Source organism: Oreochromis aureus, linkage group 3 (genome assembly GCF_013358895.1).
Source record: "Oreochromis aureus strain Israel breed Guangdong linkage group 3, ZZ_aureus, whole genome shotgun sequence".
Classification (NCBI taxonomy): domain Eukaryota; kingdom Metazoa; phylum Chordata; class Actinopteri; order Cichliformes; family Cichlidae; genus Oreochromis; species Oreochromis aureus.
The window spans coordinates 27,386,800-27,404,584 of NC_052944.1; the positions used below are offsets into that span (position 1 = coordinate 27,386,800).

The 17,785-nt window shown below is 39.0% G+C and overlaps 1 protein-coding gene across 2 annotated transcripts; it reads right to left on the reverse strand.

Annotated features, from left to right (window-relative positions):
• Window positions 1–281: 281 nt before the first annotated feature.
• On the reverse strand, window positions 282–12,208 carry LOC116310149 (protein mono-ADP-ribosyltransferase PARP14-like). 2 transcript variants are annotated; one of them, XM_039609789.1, is made up of 13 exons: window positions 11,955–12,208; window positions 11,742–11,866; window positions 8,138–9,652; window positions 7,817–8,053; window positions 7,231–7,455; window positions 7,088–7,142; window positions 6,780–6,926; window positions 6,003–6,227; window positions 5,744–5,920; window positions 5,004–5,621; window positions 4,010–4,146; window positions 2,744–2,924; window positions 282–926 (listed from the first exon to the last, which is right to left on the reverse strand). In XM_039609789.1, exons 1-13 carry the CDS (start codon window positions 12,124–12,126, stop codon window positions 640–642), a joined length of 4,101 nt encoding a protein of 1,366 aa, XP_039465723.1. In that variant the 5' UTR covers window positions 12,127–12,208; the 3' UTR covers window positions 282–639. The 2 variants fall into 2 exon arrangements, with proteins under 2 accessions (XP_039465723.1, XP_039465722.1); XM_039609788.1 differs by having other exon boundaries at window positions 5,004–5,630.
• Window positions 12,209–17,785: the final 5,577 nt, after the last annotated feature.

Here is a 17,785-nt window from a genome sequence, read left to right on the forward strand (position 1 = left end):
AACTCCAAAGAAAAATATAGAGCCCTTTTCTTGTAAAACACATTTAGCTGTAGATAAAAATGCCACAGACAAGAAAGATTATCATCCCACTGGAGCTTTTCTCTCATCACTCATGTTTTTAACTCCCATTTTAACACAGTTAACTTTTTAAACTCTTCTACCAGATGGTTTACTATGTTTAACAGTTACTTGATTATGAATTAAAATATTTTTTAGATGTTGTTTGCATAATGTCACCACAATTCAAATGAAATTTGACAGTTTACGAATGGACCAGGCAATCATATAGTAAATCTTTATTAGAGTATTGTGACATGTTCTTGGACTAATTAGATGTGATTTAAAGTGCTTTACACTTTAGAAAGTGAAGATGTAAGATGCAAGATGCAAATGTCAACCAAATCAAAGATTAAAAACTGCATGATTGTGTAACATGTTTCCAGTGTTTATGTACATATATGTAACTTTTCTAATAATCAATAATTAAGCTTAAAATCAGACATAATTCTATAATTCAAACCAGACCTTTCACTGAATATAACTGTATTGTGAAATGTGCGTATTAGTTTTATTATTTTTCTTTTTGGATTTTTCAGACATCTTCCTTTGTAAACAGTGGAAAACACTTTTCCTTTACTCTCACTTGAATGTGATGAGGTAGTCGGGGTACGCTTGGTTGTCATGAAATACAACATACATGCTGGGGTTATCTATTCTGTCTACCACACTGTCATAGCGGTCGTGAGGCTGCTGGGGGCTTCGAGGTGGAGGCACCTTCATATCATGTCGGCCCTGAGTGTAGACGCCTGTGAGGACTCGTGCGACGAACATTAACTGAGAACCATCAGCAGCTGGCTTGGAGTAGCCGGGGTGGGCTGAGTAGTTGGCATTTACAGCAAAGTAGGTCCCACGACCGTATGAAGTTGCTGAGGGTAGGAAGAAAAAAAAAGAAAATTAACAATAGGTGATCCCATTTACACTGTAGTGTCTTGCAACATAAATCACATGATACCGCTCAGCCTCCTGGCAGTAGATTCTTTAGATGTCACAAATACCCTGGAAGTACAAGCTGTAGAACACAGAATTACTAGTTCACTGTACTGTTACTTTCATATCTTTCACCAGGTGTTTTCACTACACTGTTGACTGTAACTGACATGTTTTATTAGTGCATGCAGGAACATGAAAATCTTTCCTTTCAACCCAATAAGGAATCAAGTGCTGTTATTGTACTAGGCCTGAAAACACCTTCACAATCACTTAAACCCAAGGTTTTATGTGTCACGAAAATCACAAATGCTTAACAAGATTAAAAACAACAACAACAAATCCCTGCCTTTATGTCACCTTTGAAACACCAAAGTCACCAGAAGAGAAAATAATTTATTCAGCCTTAATGAATGAATGCTCTCGTAATCACAATGTATTTTTACCTGCATTGTCCTGACAGTATACAGGAACAAGCAGTGGTTATACTGGATTGTGTGTTACTTGTCAAAGGTCTATTTAAACACATTAACTCTCCTCATTTGTAATTAGTAACAAATACTGTAATAAAAACTTAAATCGATGCACCATTAGAGTCAATTCTCTGAACCGTGGATCATCTTTTAACCATTCTCGTATCAAGTTGTGCCCTGGCCTGAAAATCCATACAGTTATACTTACTCCCGTATAACAGGAAAATGGTTAGTACCATTATGAAAATTCACTGAATGCAAACTGTGAAAAAACTCTGAATGTCATCCTAAAAAAGATTGAAACAGGGGTGCTGACCTTGAGGTCAAGGCTAATGAGATTTGAACTCATACAAGATTTTTTAATAGAGACATCTATGGTATCGATTTGAAAATCCTATGTTGCCTTGTTTTGTGTTATTTTGTTTGCAAAGTTGGTCGCTTATGCCAACCAATGCTCGCTTGATGGACTGATGGGGTAAAAAATCCCCCCCAAAACCCCAAACTCAATACCTTAATAATTAAATCATCTTTAGCAGCAATAACTTTAAGTAATCATTTCCTGTGTGGCTTTATCAGTCTCGCACATTGTTCTGGTGAAATTTCAGTCCACTCTTGTTTACCGTGTTGCTTCAGTTCATTAAGGTTTGCAGGCATTCATTTATGCACAGCTCTCTTAAGGTCCCACCACATCATATGTGGTTGCAAAAAAAAGAAGAAGAAGCAACCCTTACAAACAACACACAGTCAACAAACAGTCTGTTTTTAGTTCTACGGTCATAAACTTTAACATTTAACATGCTAACGAGACCTGCAGTGTCTGACATGTAGCTCTTGGGTGTTTTGCAGTTTCTCTGAGCATTCCAAGGTCCTGACATTGGGGCAAGTTTGCTGGGACGTCCACTCCTAGGAAGATTGTGGTATTGTGTTGACACATACCTGAATGCTCTCGACCAGTAGATTGCCAAAACTTCTGTTTTTATAAAGATGCTCACACACATGTGAGCATTAAGGGGACACCTTGGCTTTCATACACTGCTTCCTCCTTTTAGCTTAATTTTTGTTAAATGAATAATGAAACTTAATATACCATGTTTTCCTATCATATGAGGTTTTATTTTCTTAATTTTAAGACTAGACTGCTAAGGACAAGGTTACTTTTATTATGCCCTGCAACAGAAAACCTGCAACTCTAAGAAGACTCTGGTGTTGACTTTGGTTAGAACATGTTATGCAAGTTATTGGCACTGACAGTTTGCAATTGTGGGCTATAAAAAGACTCTGACCATTTTGCCCAGCAAAGCGCCTGTTGAATCCAGTTTTCATTATGGAGTTGCAGTTTTCCTGGGTCGTCCCGTGGTACAGAAGTTTCTCCCCTGCTCCTCCCTCCCTTGCGTTCTTATCAGAAATGTGCTTCTTCTGTGCTTCATAGGCGCGACGCAGGTGAACGTTCTGCAAACGCTCAATCTGACAAAAGAGAACAAGGCCAAAGGATCAACAAGCTGCCAAACAAGGTGATCCAGGATATTAATTACATCTGAGGGGTAGTTTTATGCTTATATTCTGTGGGCCATAAATTGAGATGTGCATCTCAGGTATGGGAAGATTCTGTGTTGTCAACATCAATCAATTAATTACCTTAAATCTGCAAATCTGAAAAACTGAAAACGTGATGATTTGCAGGCAGGTTTTACAACTGTACTGAAACATCTTTCTTTGTATTGTTAATGAGAAAATTATGTCATCATCAATTCAGTGGACTTCAGAGATATGAAACTAAAACTAAAATCCAGAATGAATGAATACAATTAAAATAAATAAATAAATACAATTTAATTAAATAAATCATATCTTTCAAATGGTGAATTTAGTTTGTTTATAAAATGTGACATTGACTGATTTCTTGTAACTTGGAATTACATTATGAAGTTTTACTCTTCCAATTTATATATAAATTTATTAGTTAAATATCATTTATTTACTGATAAATGAAGTTTTTGCATCTATGTTGGGAATGAAGCACTGGAACAGACTGAGTGAGGAACTGAAACAATGTCCCAGCATGACCACTACAAAGCTACAGTTATCGCAAAGTACATTGCTCTGACGGGTCGTTCCCACTCGCTTTTTACACAAACACTGTGTTTATATATATGTGTGTGTGTGCACATGTATATTTGCATCAGTATGTGTGTATATGTATGTATATATCTCTGGGCATGTTACTGAGGTTACAAAACCAAATACATGCAACAAACTCTGAGGTACAATTTATGATAAAATATGTCATAAAAAGGAAGCAATAATAACTAAATAAATAATGGGAATTACTGTAAATAATATACCTAAATATACATAAATATTAAAGTAAATTAAAACAGAAATCTATTTTTTACACTTTACAGTATTATAATACTTCATTAATAACATTTAATATCATTGGTTGTACTGACTACATAAGAATAAAGTAGTGATGAAGCAGCATGCATATAATAAAACAGGTAATACAATTAGAAACTGAAACGTTCCTTTACGCAGGGAGAGCCACTCACCTTCATCACAGTTTTGGCGACGGTTCGTTTGAAGGCCTTTGTCACTGTTCGGTACTCTGCAGAGGAAGACTCCAGGGGAATGACCGTCATATTTTCACTGGTAGCCATGCTGTCCCAGTACAGAGGGAAAGTAAAATCTGAAAGAGGTAAGCATATATAGCATATACAGCATACACACGAGAAGATACAGAAAGAGCTTATGCTGAGCTTTATTATTTGCAATTTACTACAAAATCTTGTAGTAAATTCCCATTCCCTCATACAATGCATCAACCATAGATGTAGTGTCTTTATGAAGGGTTGTGGGTGGCATAGGTCACAGTGGGTGGAGCCATCTTCCTAGACCCCTGTTTCACAAACCCACACATATCTGCCGGGTACTGGGCAATTCTTGGGCACCTTGAGCCCTGGAATTTGAGCTTGGCTCACACTAGGGTGGCCAAAGTCGAGGAGGGTCGGTTGCCCGTTGCCTCTAGCCCTCTGGGACTCCCACCCCTTGGCTGTGAGCTGCCCATTTAGGGGCCTCCTTTCTTCTCCTGCTGGGATGGAGGCACAGATATCACTGAGATGTGTGGTCTCAGGTCTTTGGTACCCTTGGGGGCTGCAAATGGGTCTCCTGGATCCATCTCTATCTGGCTCTGGCTCCTGTGAGGTGTTATTGCAGCTTCCCACCCTCATTTTCAAGTATATTTCGAGACAAAGATGCATACACAGTCTCCTCTCTCACTCTCTCTGTGTCTGTCTGTCACACACACATACACACACAGATGTTTATGTAGCTGTGCATTTTCAAAGTTTTGTGTTCGAGGTGTTGTATGATTGTTTTTCTTACAGGTGCAGCAGGTTGCGATACATTATGCATTTCTATTTGTACTCTGTCCTTACTTCTTATACACCTTAACATTTATTTCTTTTGGTTTTGTGTTACTCTTAAGCATCAAACTCCAGTATCAGTCGGGCTCATTTTGTAAATAATTGAGAATTATCTTCTCACCTGGGAGATTCTCAAGTCGTTTCAGCTTCGTCGTCTGTCTGTTCAGTGATCGTGTGGCCACCATTCTATGTAGATTAACCTCCCATGTGAGTCCCTGTGCATCTGTTATTCCTTTTGTTAAATCGTCGCTTTCCAGTTGGTGATTGGCTGTTCTGGGAAGTCTTTCCCAGTTACCGTTATGTGCCAGGATGCACCAAACAACTCGGAGGTACAAATCCTCCTCCTCCCTGACTCTCACCTCTCTAGCAAGAGCCATGAACTGACACTGACTCATTTTTTGCATCACCCGGGTGACCCCGTCTTTTAACCCGCTCACTGTTAGGGTGCCAGACTGATCAGTTTGCATGAATAAACCCTCAGACTCCACCAGCTCCTTCAGCTCCATCATGTCATCCTGGCTGAGGGGTTCCAGTTCCTCCTTTGAGAAAGTGTTACTGGAGCACTGTGTCTGATATTGATGCTTCAGCTTTCCCATGGCATCGTCAACGTCCTTTTTGGAAAGACCCAGGAACGTGAAGACAGACTGCTGACTTGTAGAGTTGATATGGAGACTGCTGAGGTATGCACTCACAGAAGGAGGCTGTTGTTGCTGCACTTGAACTGGAAGTACTGGAAGCACTGGAAGTACTAGAACAAATCAGTAAAAATTTTCAGTAAAATAATTTTGAATCAGTTTTTATTTTAAAATTCACTACACTAAATAACTACACAAAATGTCAGTTTGTGAATAATTCTGTCACCTCTGTTGATGACAGCTGGGGAATACATCTGCATCGCTTCCTCTTTAAAAGTCAAGAAGACGTCAATGTTAATCAGGACGAGGCGGATGTCGGTGAGGCTGTTCATTGATGATGCAGATGACTTGATCCCTCGAAAAATGGCTCTTGCCACAATTGCAGGATCCAAACCTCCAGCTCCTGCAAAAACACCCCTTCCATTTAGGTGTGTGTGTGTAGCACAAGAAACAGAATAAATAGAAATGCCGAACAAAATACTTACCAGCACACATGGCAGGAATTGCCACTGAATTGTATTTATGCGATTCACAGTAACAAATGATATCAGACACAAGTTGTTCAATAAGGACTTCGTCCTGTTTTCCATGCACATGTAAAATAGCTTTACTGGGTAAGTTTCCAGACTGGGTCACGAAAATTTCTCCTTGATTGACTTTTGCTGCCACCTGTGGTCCAGCTAAAGTTGAGATGTCGTTGCATACGCCATCTATAGAAGAAGAAAAAATATTTCATTATGTGAAACTAGAACCATGATAGGTACTTGATCAAAATACAGGAAATTATCTAGTTTGGCAGCTCCATATGCATTAGAAATTAGTGGCTTTCTATTACTTATGATGATGGACCATGACTATCTGTTTTGGTAAATGGCCTGTATTTGTATAGCGCTTTACTAGTCCCTAAGGACCCCAAAGCGCTTTACACATTCAGTCATCCACCCATTCACACATATATTTACACACTGGTGATGGCAAGCTACATTGTAGCCACAGCCACCCTGGGGCGCACTGACAGAGGCGAGAGATCTGTTATGCTCTTCACAATTATATGTGAGGTTTTTAGCTAATACATGTGCCCTGCTGATAATGCTAGATGAAAACTTTGATCTTCAAAGATTATATTCACATAGGCGTCCCCATTTCTGAGCAGATATTCATGAACAGCTGTTTGACTTTGCCATAGTGGGCTATGCTATCATTTTGGCTAAAAAGAACTTCACAGTTACAACATGATCCTCCTGCTCACCAAGGTTACTTACCAAGGTTAAAACTTTCGAAACTGGTTGTGTTCACCACAGCATCTGTAGTCTCATTACTGATGTCACCAAACACCACATGTAGTTTAACTGTACTTCCCACTTTAACGATGATGTCATCTAGGTCAGTGGTGAGGGACCTGAAGATTGCTGAGACGAAGAAGACCACACATTGATTTTGTCTGATATTTAGTCTAATGGCTGAGGGTGATAATGAAGATAGTAAAATATGGCACTGGCTGAATGCTTTTTATCTCCTCACTATGCATTAATATCACATAATGAAGACAGTATAAGTAGTGCTAGTTTACCTTGGCCTCCCTGGTTCATATTTAAGCTGAGCTGTTTGTAGACATCGTGGTAGCACTGTAGATAAAACCATAAGAATAACATGATGAAAGATGGATGCCTTCATGTTACAGATCAGATACAGGACATATTAATTGACACTGACCGCCTCAGAATCAGGGTAGCCAGGTTTAATGACAATGTGGATGTTTGTAAGAGAGCCAGAGGATGCAGATAATCCAAACTGGTGAATGATGTCAGTCAACACTTGAATGGCTTCTCTCAGCGGGTATTTTAAAACAATTCCTGGCCCAATGATTGGAATGGCCACTGAACCCAAATTCAGCTGTGCACAAAGCTCCAGACACTTCTTCAGACCGTTACCAAGAGCCTGCAAATCAAAAGTTGAAAGTTGAAAATTTTCAACTATGTTTTCAAACTCTTGGATTGAACACTGCAACTAACAGAGCACACATGGAAAAGTGTGTGGCTCTGTGAGGATAAATCCTCCCTTGCAATTATAGGTACAGTTAATTCACTAGTTTGTGCGTTAATGCTTTTACTTTTCAGTTAAATATTTTATTGTCTTTTCTTTTGTCTGTTCTTCTAGTTTTGAGCACACACACTTTTCCAATTAATCCTTTCAAGTATGTACAGCTATAAAGTGCATTTCAATGGTTTTCTGAAGGTAAATTAAATATGAATTTGATCTTTTCCATCACTATAAGTATTGTGAAAGTCTTTAATTTTACCTGAACACTCTTTCCTCTTACTCCGTCCCAAGGCAAGCATTCAATGAAGAAAATCTTGGAGCAGCCCAGAGATGGAGGTGCATCAACCAGCCTAACATCACCAGGGGCGATAGCACAACTGGCTAAGACTAAATCAAAGTTGAACTTTAATATATTCCCAGCTTTGGACAACAAACTCTTGCCAATATTTGTAGAAGTCAGCTGCTTGTTGAGCATGGGGACCACCAGAACATCCACCTGCAGAAATAATATTGAATAACATAATTGCTGATATTTTATTTGGGGATTAAGGAAGATAGAATTGAATGGAAATAATCAAACCTGTTCATTTTCTAAACTGCTGATCTTGATCTTCAGGTTTGTTCTGTTGATTGCAGAGTTTCCAACTGTGCTGTACATGCTGCTGCTGTAGCTGAGAGATCTAGGTGTATCACTGAGTCTGCTGGTGTTTCGTGGTCTTTGCACATTTGGGGTGGCTGCAGTTTGCTTCTCTCGGATAATGACGTAACAGGAGCTCTCTATCAGCTCCTTAGTCACTTTACCCTCTTCCTGGAAGTACTGCTGAGCCCCTGGTCCATCTAGAGTCAAAGTGTCTACTATCAGACTGGATAGAGTTGATGTTAGGGCCTCCTTGGCCTCCTGAACATGACATCGAGGACCAGACACAAACACACAAGGATTTGGAAAATGTGAGGCTTGTAAGGTCACCTTGGTCTGCTTCACGCCAATCAAGTCTAAGATTTTATCAATACAGTCGACTATTTCAGGATGAAGCAGATTGATGGTTTCTTGAGTTGAAACTTGATTCAACTGGAAGTCATGAAGAACTTCATTGAGCTTGGCCACATCTTCACTGTAGCCCACCAGTTGGACTTTGGTCGTTGAGGTTCCACTGGCACCTGGCATGTAGCTGATGTCCACTCTGAGCTCTCTACTGTTTGCCTCGTTTTTGGCTTTCGTCAGAATTTCTTTCAACCTGTTAAGATCTATTGCACCCTGCAGCTGCACAGTGGTCACTTTAAGGTCTCTCATCACTGCTGCCTCGGCCATATTCAGAGCATCAGAGGACAAACTGGACAGAACCAGATCAGAACCCACCTCAAAGAAAACAGGGTTTCTGAGTCTCTGCTGGAAGCGAGTTTGGTATTTTGGGATGGCATCACTGGTCTTCATGAAGGTTAGCAGAGCTGTAGGGAACTTAACTCTCTTCTCTTTTACGTTCTTAATCAGTTCATCCAGTTTTGCAGCTCCTGACTGCACCTCTGTGTCAGGGCCCTCCAAAGTGATCATGGCAGTACCTCTGATGATTGTAACATCTGGACAATTAGCACGCATTTCTCGATTGAACTCTTCTTCTATGAGCTTGAACTTCTTCTCCACAATTGGCACTTCCTTTTTGGTGGGTCGGCTTTTTTCCAGAACTGCAATCTTCTCCTTCATGGCATCAACCTCTCCCACAACCACAGCATAGCCACTCTCTATGTAATATTTGATATCATCTGTCTTAAAGGACGGGTCCTGCAGTACCATTTTCACCAGTTTTGGCTCGAGCACATGATAGCAGAGGTAGGTCTCGGTGAGCCGGATGAAGACCCGATCCACTTGACACTCCCATTTCTCTGCAGCACCACCAAAACCTCCTCCTGGCCCCTTGTCAACCTCTCCTCTAACCAAAACCTCCTCTTCATCGAAATTTAGCTCCACTGTGCAGCCGATTGACGACAGCTGTTTTTCGAAAAATTTGTATGCTTTAGAGTTGTCTCTCAGGAAAAACAGCAGGAAAACATCTATCATGAAAGTCTTCTCAAGACCTTTTATATTTGGGTTTCTAGAGCTCTGAAAGAAGGAAAGAAAGCAAACAAATCTGTCAATTTACGATATACGATAGGCTACTTGTTGTAAACAGTGGGAGTGTACCACATAGGGTTGGGCACTAAGTAATACATAACTCTTATTCAAAACCTCTAATCAATGTAATCTTCGCCATGTCTTGTATTTTATTTCTTTTCTCTTTAAATCTGTTAATAATTCATCCATTATGTACTATGTTAGCTATGTCTAGTCTACAGCATGCACAAGATCGATCATGGAGGAAACATGAAACACTGAGCCCACTGCTAAATAAAAATTCAGTGTTTGTTGTTTGGACACACATGTGGCTTTAGTAAAGACATCATCAAACAAAAAGAAGAAAACTATGGGAAAAATACCAAAAATGTCTCAACTTCAGTGGTTTAGCATTTTTGCAGTACAAACCTAGTTTGTGTGTGCTTGTGAGATAATAATAATCATTCATTAGTCGAACCTGAGGAATAATGTTCAGTCATGATTTTGATTTAACGTCATGTCGCCCAGCCCTAGCACCACAACATCCAACATCCAACTTAGGAGAAAAAAGACATGCAGGGATTCAGTGTCCATGGATTCCACAAGGAATTTGAAATTTTGTGTGATCTAACCACACAGACACACAATCTCTGGCCACTATATTAGGTACACCTGTTTAAGCTTATTAATACATATGGATAATCAGCCAATCACATGCCACTAACCATTTAGACATGGTCAAGATGACCCTCTGAAGTTCAAACTGAACATCAGAATGAGAAATAAATTTGGGCTGCTTTGATTTATTTCTACTGGGATTTTCCCACAAAACCATCTCCAGGGATTACAGAGAATGGACTAAAAAAGAGAAAATATCCAATTCTCTGCATGAAAATGTCTTCTTGATGTCAGAGGTCAGAGGAGACTGGCCAGACTGCTTCGAGTTGATAGGAAGGAAACAGTAACTCAAATAACATCACAACATTATAATAAAAAATTAACAGCAAAGATTTAAAGCAGCACTGAAGTTGCTACTGTTACTATCAAGGTGTACCTAATAAAGTGTCCAGTGAGAGTGTTACCATCTGGCTTTTTATGACCTATGTTTTTAAAAACAGCATGTCACAAAACGGCTGTGTGAAGACAGGAAAAGGACCCAAACGCAAACGCACAGAGATGAAAAACGTGAACTCAAAATACACCGCTTTATTACAGGCGTGGAGGTGAGACAAATAGAAATAAACTAAACTGGGACAACCTAAGAATTTAAACTCATGGGGAAGCACAGGGAGAGTCATGGGAAACATGATGGAACACAAGGAGGGGAAGCAAGGCACAAGGGCTCACAGAAAGAAACAAACACAGAGGGAGACACGGGGGGTAAAGACACGAGGGGAATCTAATAATCAAAACGCTAAACAGAACAACCCACTACAGAGTAAACACAGTGGACCTAAAACACAAATAATAACACCAAGTGACAAAAATACAAGAGAACTCAAGACACTTTGTCAAAAGGACCCAGGACCATGACCCAGTATCTTTGATGGTACGGAGGTGGAGTATCATACATGGCATTGGTTACGTGCTTGGCTACAAAGGCTTTAATGCAAAATAGTATGTAAAGTATTTGTATCTGTATCTGCACACTGTGCCATCCACATGATGTATTTTTCAGGGAAGGCTTTCTTATTTAAACAATGCTACACTGTGTATTTCCACTCTGTATTAACAGCACAACTCAGAAGTGAAAGAAGCCTGAGAACTGTCAGCCACTGAAAACACTGAGGCACAATGAAATGAAAAGTATAACAAAGAGGGCCCAGCAAAAGTTGAGCAAACACATGTTCTCTAAATCTTTCCGTGACGTCAAATTTGATGATCATATATATAAGAGAGATTTTTACTATTTAAAATGTATTCTTTGGATTACTTACAATGTCTTTTAAATATTTTAAAATCATTTGTTTTTGTCAATATTGTCCTCAGCTGTCCAGCTTTCCCTGGAGGTTAACGCACTCCTGGTTTGGCCACATTATTCTGGCGCTCAGTTTTTACTGTAACCAAAAGTCATGTTTGAAAGAGCAGTAAACTGTACCAGTGATTGGCTTGTCGATGGCTGGTCAGAGGTCTGTGGTGAACTTGTCCGGCTCACGGTCAGCCGCACTTCTCCACTAGGAAGAGTGATGGTGTGAAACTTCCTCTGCAAAACTCTCTCTTGATCTAAAACAGCCATAGACAGAGTCACTGAAACAGCCTGCATTTAAACACAAATCTAAAAAAATATTTTACAAATTACCAACTGTCCTACCTTCTTTTTCCTTGAAACAGATTTTATAAACGCTTCCTCCGAGCTTTTCAAGATTTCCACAGTCGCCACCCCCGGAGTCTCGCCTTTTCTGAAAGTATCTCCTCACTTTCTCCTTCTCTCTGTCTGTGAAGTCAGTGGCTTCAAAAAACAGTGGATACGGATATTCATCCATTTTATCTGCAATTCTACACTAACACGAGAACTTTGAGCCCGTGTGACATTTGTTTCTGCCGCTCTGTCAGTGCCCGTTTTTGTTTCAGTTTCACTTCTCAAGAATCGCATCCTGGTGTTTACACTCCCACACTCAGCAATGGGAAAAGTGCACTTTTAATTCTCAGGGGCTTTTCTCGGCTCACCTGCTCTGCAGGTACTTTACAAGGTGTTTCAACTGTCAGAGAGTAACTCTAAATCATATTTATGTCTTAATATGGTTTTGAGAAAGACATTTCACCAGTAATTATGCTGACAGCAAATTAGAGTTTGAACTTTATGTTTCATCTGATCCGATAGAAACATTTGAGTAAATCTGAAACAACAACAAATATATTTCACATAAACCCATCCATCCATTCATTCGTCCTCTTCCGCTTATCCCTATCTGGACGCAGTGGAGCTGGAGCCTATCCCAGCTACCATAGGTCTGTAGAGGCGGGGCACACCCTGAACATACAGGAATCCCTCCGTGTAAAACCTTCCGTATATCCTGCAGTATTACCACACCACCCTGACTCAACGAGTGTCAGAGGAATGAATCTTAAAATCTGGAGATCAGTCACAGTTTTTGTACCTGTATCTTCATTTTTCTGTCTCAAAGAGTTTATTTTAAGAGCAAACACAGTGTATCTAAAAATTCACAGGGCAAAAAAGCATTATTGATTTAATAAATTTTGAAAACAGTTTTACATTTTCATGAACCCACTAAACAAACTCAAAATCCTTTATTATTCACTGCTGAGGAAATTAAACAGCTTTCACTTTAGTGTGAAACACTAAAATTATTTTGTGCCTTATAACTCATCAGTTACAGATTTGTCTTGATCTTCCACAGTGTTCTTACACATTCTCACATATAGTTGCAAGTGGTAATCTACAAATATCTAAAGCTCAGAACCCAAACTTTAGAGTCCAATTGAAGTAAGCTTAGTTTATTATGCATTAACAAATAATGACATGGTTTTTACACATTTGTTTAAATAACATTGTTGAAATGCTCATATTTTAGGTATAAATTGACAGAAAGACCAGAAATGACCACACACAAATTATATGTTGACTTGTCACGACATCAGCAATGATGTGTGTCTCTTTAAATATGTCCTTCCCATTCAAAGGTGCTTCAGCAGGGGTGAGAAAATCTGCCTCTTCTATTTTCATCTCACTCTGCTGAGTAAGGACTCAGACTGCGCTGTGGCAAAAGCAGTAACACAAAGTCAAACTTGGCCTGTAATGAGCAGCCAGTTTTCCTTAAATTTAAGTTCAGGAATTTAAGCACAGAGATGTTTGAAGATGGATTTATGTGCTGTTTAATGTTGTGTGGTTGAGCAACTAATTACTTATCCAGTTTTTCCTACAGAGTGACTATTTGATTGGCTGCTCAGTTAATAGTAAGTTATATAAGAAGATAATAATAATAAGATTCTTTTTATCAGGAGAGCAAAAAAGTTGTTCAACACAAAACAGCAGCCGTGTTACAAAGCAAGCTGCTGTCTGCACTCACTGTTCAATTCAATTCAATTCAATTCAATTCAATTCAATTCAATTCAATTCAATTCAATTCAATTCAATTCATATATAACGCCAAATCACAAAAGTTGACACTACATATTGTAAGGTAAAGACAATAATAATAAAGACATACAAAGAAACAACCAAACATCAGGCAGACCCTATGAGCAAACACTGACAGTGCTGACCGAGAGTGGGAAGGAAAAACTCCCATTATAACAGGATGAAACCTTTTAGCAGAACCAGGCTCAGGGAGGGTCAGCCATAGTTGACGGGTTAAGGGAGGAAGAGAGGGGAAAAAAGACACACTGTGGAAGAGCCAATTAACGATTAAATACAAAGTAGTTTATAAACACACAAAGAGTGAAAAAGATGAGTGAAGAAGAAACATGCAGTGCATCATGGGAAGCATGATTCATAGATCCGTGTTAGGTGGTTTAACAAACAAAACACATTCCTCTGAAAATGGTCCGGCACAAGGACTAGATTGTAAATTTGTGAAAAAGCAGCAAATCTCCAAAAAGGTCTGGAAAAGTATTGCATAGACCACCCTAAATATTAGAAGAAAGTCTGGCTTCTTAGAAGGAAAATATCAGGTGATCTTACTGATTAAAGTTCATTTGATTAAAGGATAATTTCCATGTTTCTCAGAAAGCTCCTGTTGAATCAATTTCTTATGACTCACAGCTGTCCTGACTCATCCCGCGATATAGAAGCCTTCCATCTGCTGGATGTGATCCTTAAATCTGCTGGGAGCTTGACTCTCTTTTCTGATATTTGCTTAATCAGTTCCTCATATTTAGTAGTTCCTAGCTGCTCCTCCTCGTCACTGCTTTCCAAGAACATTGTGTTTTTTCCCTCTCATGATTGGAGCCAATGAGTGCACATTACTCAGTAAAACTCTTCTTCCAGTTTGAACTGCTTCTCCTTCAAGAAGTTTTTAGTAAAAATCTGGTGGAAAAAAGAACTCTATTTCAGTAATGTAATGTACAAGAATAAATGTACATTACTGTACATCTGTACGATTTTACAGAGGTGCTTGTATTGCAGCGGACTCTGTAGTGTAATCAGATGTTGAAATAAACAGTATTTTTGAATGGCAAATTTTCAAAGGGCAACCCAGCAGGATACACGTTTCTCAAATTTAGCTTTTATCCAGTGGGTGAACTACCAGAAAGAAAAGCAAGTGTAGTAAAACCTTGGGAACTACTGCTGTATTTTTCATCACTGCATGGTGTAGATTAAGAAGTGACAAAGTATAGTCATTTCAGTTTGCACGAAACAAGAACCTTAACCCAAGTTTTTGCCAGTCAGGAATTCAGTGGATGGATTCCTGCTGAAACCCCCAAATGATTATTGTCCAGAACAGCACCTGAATAATAGTTAAAAGATGAGAATCAGTGTAAGTAGATCCTAAATGAGCTAAAATAGCTTCCTTTTATGTTTATTGTACATAGTCATTGATCCCTCAGAAGGCCATCTTCTTATTTTGAAGTTTTCTCTCCCTTTGATTATAAAGAAAAATGATGGTATTTTACCTACAATATGGAATGTTTCATATAAGTCCTCTATATCTTATGTCTCCATAGACCACATTCCAAAGAAAACATTAATCTCTAAGGTGAGTATTTCTGTTTTGCTTTCCTGTAAGTCCCTGTAACCTCCATTCACATGTCATAATCACAGACACATCCAGATATGAAAATAGGTCACCGTTGGCTTCATATGGTAAATTTTCTTGTTTGCCCTGCTGGGAACTTGGGAACTTGTTACATTTAGGTTACATTTGGGGACATTTAGGGAACATGCTAGGTCAGAAGTATCTTTATTACAAGCAATACTGTAGCTGGTATTGTTTTTAACTTGTCTGCCGGTCTATGTGTTTGTGAGTAAAATATGCTTGTGGAGAAATCTACGGTTAAGGGAATTACCAGACAGATATTAAATGCTTCATTTCAAATACTGACATGACAATAGAAACTCTGATTTTGAAGGGGTAAGGTCCTACTTATAGTACCAACTAGTCATGAACTAATGTTGCACTTGTTCCAGTTTGCCTGTAAAAGTTCAATGATTTAGGTCACAGTAGGTTTGAGTACTTGGAAAGAAGGCAGCTGGACCTCTTTTTGGTTCATGAAGAAGATTTACATAAAAAATAGGCTCTTCAGTGAGCAGTCACAGTTATATATAATGTTTTTACAAGAGATCCAAAGTCTGCTGATTAATCAGTCCAGTGTTTATTAGCTAAAATAGCTATTAGCTATAAACCACAGTTATAAATGTGCAAAAATTCCTGTCTTAAGTTGCAGAGGAAAAGTGGGAGACAAACAGGAGAGACATTTACTCTAGGTCCAGAAGTTGACCAATGAAGTCACCAAACACTAGGACAGTTAACTGAGAGCCCCCAAAATCCTGAACACATTTACGTTTTGTAATTTTCCATTAGAGTCATGTGCAGAGCTGTGGGGAGGGGCTTGAAGTCAGGACTGCTGTAGTCAGTGTATGTGTGTGTGTGGTGGGTTTGTAGCTTCTAGGGCAGTGGTCTCCAACCTTTTTTTGCGCCACGGACCAGCTTATGTTCATTTATTCACGGCAGATAAGGTGTTGCGGATAAATACAGCAAAATAAAACCAGTACCGCTACTAAAAAAAGAATATTTATTCATAAGACATGTGAAAAGACCCAGGGAAACCAAGTTAATGATAAAAACAATTAAAAAAATAATGATTAAAAACCATTAAAAACCCTGAAAACCATAAATTTTACATCCGAGCCTCAACTCTTTCAGTCCGGTACCAAACGACTCACAGACCAGTACTGGTTGGGGGATGGCAACTACTGTTCTAGGGTATAGAGTAGTTCATTCAACTTGTCACATCTTAATATAATTCTACGAAGTATGTCAGTGTTGAAACTACTAAACCCCGCTGCACACAGCACACAAGAAAAAACAGTGAAATTTAACTTGTCCTGATCCCCACAGCTAAGAAAAATATATCAGCTTATGGACAATATTTTAACAGTGTGACAATAATTTAAAAAAAACAAACAAACTACAATATCTCTTAAGATACAACAGTGAAGCCACAAAATAAACCTGAACAGAACCAATATAAATATTAATCATTTTTTACTCAGCCCCAAGGCCAGATTAACACAGGATACAACATACTCAAGTACCCTTCTGCAGCAGAGGTAGTACTGTACTGTGAAATTAATGTTCAATTATAATGCTAAACTTCTACCTTCCTCTGCTTGCATGGTTGTATTACTCCAATTGTGACTTGGGGTGTTTTCACACCTGCAGTGTTTAATCTGTTTAAATCCAAGTTAGGTTGGTTTTCCTCCTTGGTACGGTTTGTTTGTGCAGGTGTGAACAGTAATTGTACTCAGATGTGGACCAAAACAATCCCTATGTGGTCTTACTCTGATTGGCATGGCCAGGCTCTGGCAGGTGGTCTCGGTACAGTTCCAAAACTCCAGAGTGGTTTGTTTATGCTGGACGTGATCCAACCCCAACTAACAGGTGCATGTTACAAGTTTGAACTAAAAAAAGAAACTCCTGTAGCCGTGTAGACTTTGTATTCTCAATCCATGGAGGTGCTGTAGATGTACAAAGATCTCTACAGAGTAGCAGCTCGCTGTTAAATAAAGATAAATTCTTAGTTTTCTCTCACAGCACCTTCTTCCTGTATTTAAAGTAGAAAGCTCAGGGCATAAAGGTACTTTATGTAATTACCGTTTAAAGTATGTAACTAAGAACTTCACTACCAGTGGAGAGAATTTTACTACGGGGATTTGTTGCAATCTCAGAAAATTGATTCAGATCCAGATCAGATCCACTTCTTTGGATTTTGTTACCTGGAATTTTCGGCATTTGTGTGTCAAAATTTTCAAATCTGTGTTTCTCTTTAAATGTTAATATTTCTTTTTCACCAGCCTGATCTGTTTGTCTCCTTGTGAGGCTTTAAATTTCTTCCAGGCCACTGTGACAAATAAAAATGTAAGAATGTGTTCTTAAATGAAGCTTTCACTGATTCGCTGCACCATCTAGGGGCGCAAAGTGGTATTACATAAAAAAATTCATCGTGTTTCTGGTTCTACCT

What these genes read in the sequence shown, in the direction of transcription:
- LOC116310149 (XM_039609788.1), bottom strand. Translation starts at nt 12,126, where the DNA reads ATGGATGAATATCCGTATCCACTGTTTTTTGAAGCCACTGACTTCACA. An exon ending in CTGTTTCAAGGAAAAAGAAG is followed by an intron (nt 11,867 to 11,954) that starts GTAGGACAGTTG and finishes TGGCTGTTTTAG; the next exon opens with ATCAAGAGAGAGTTTTGCAG. An exon ending in TATGAACCAGGGAGGCCAAG is followed by an intron (nt 6,927 to 7,087) that starts GTAAACTAGCAC and finishes TCTTCGTCTCAG; the next exon opens with CAATCTTCAGGTCCCTCACC.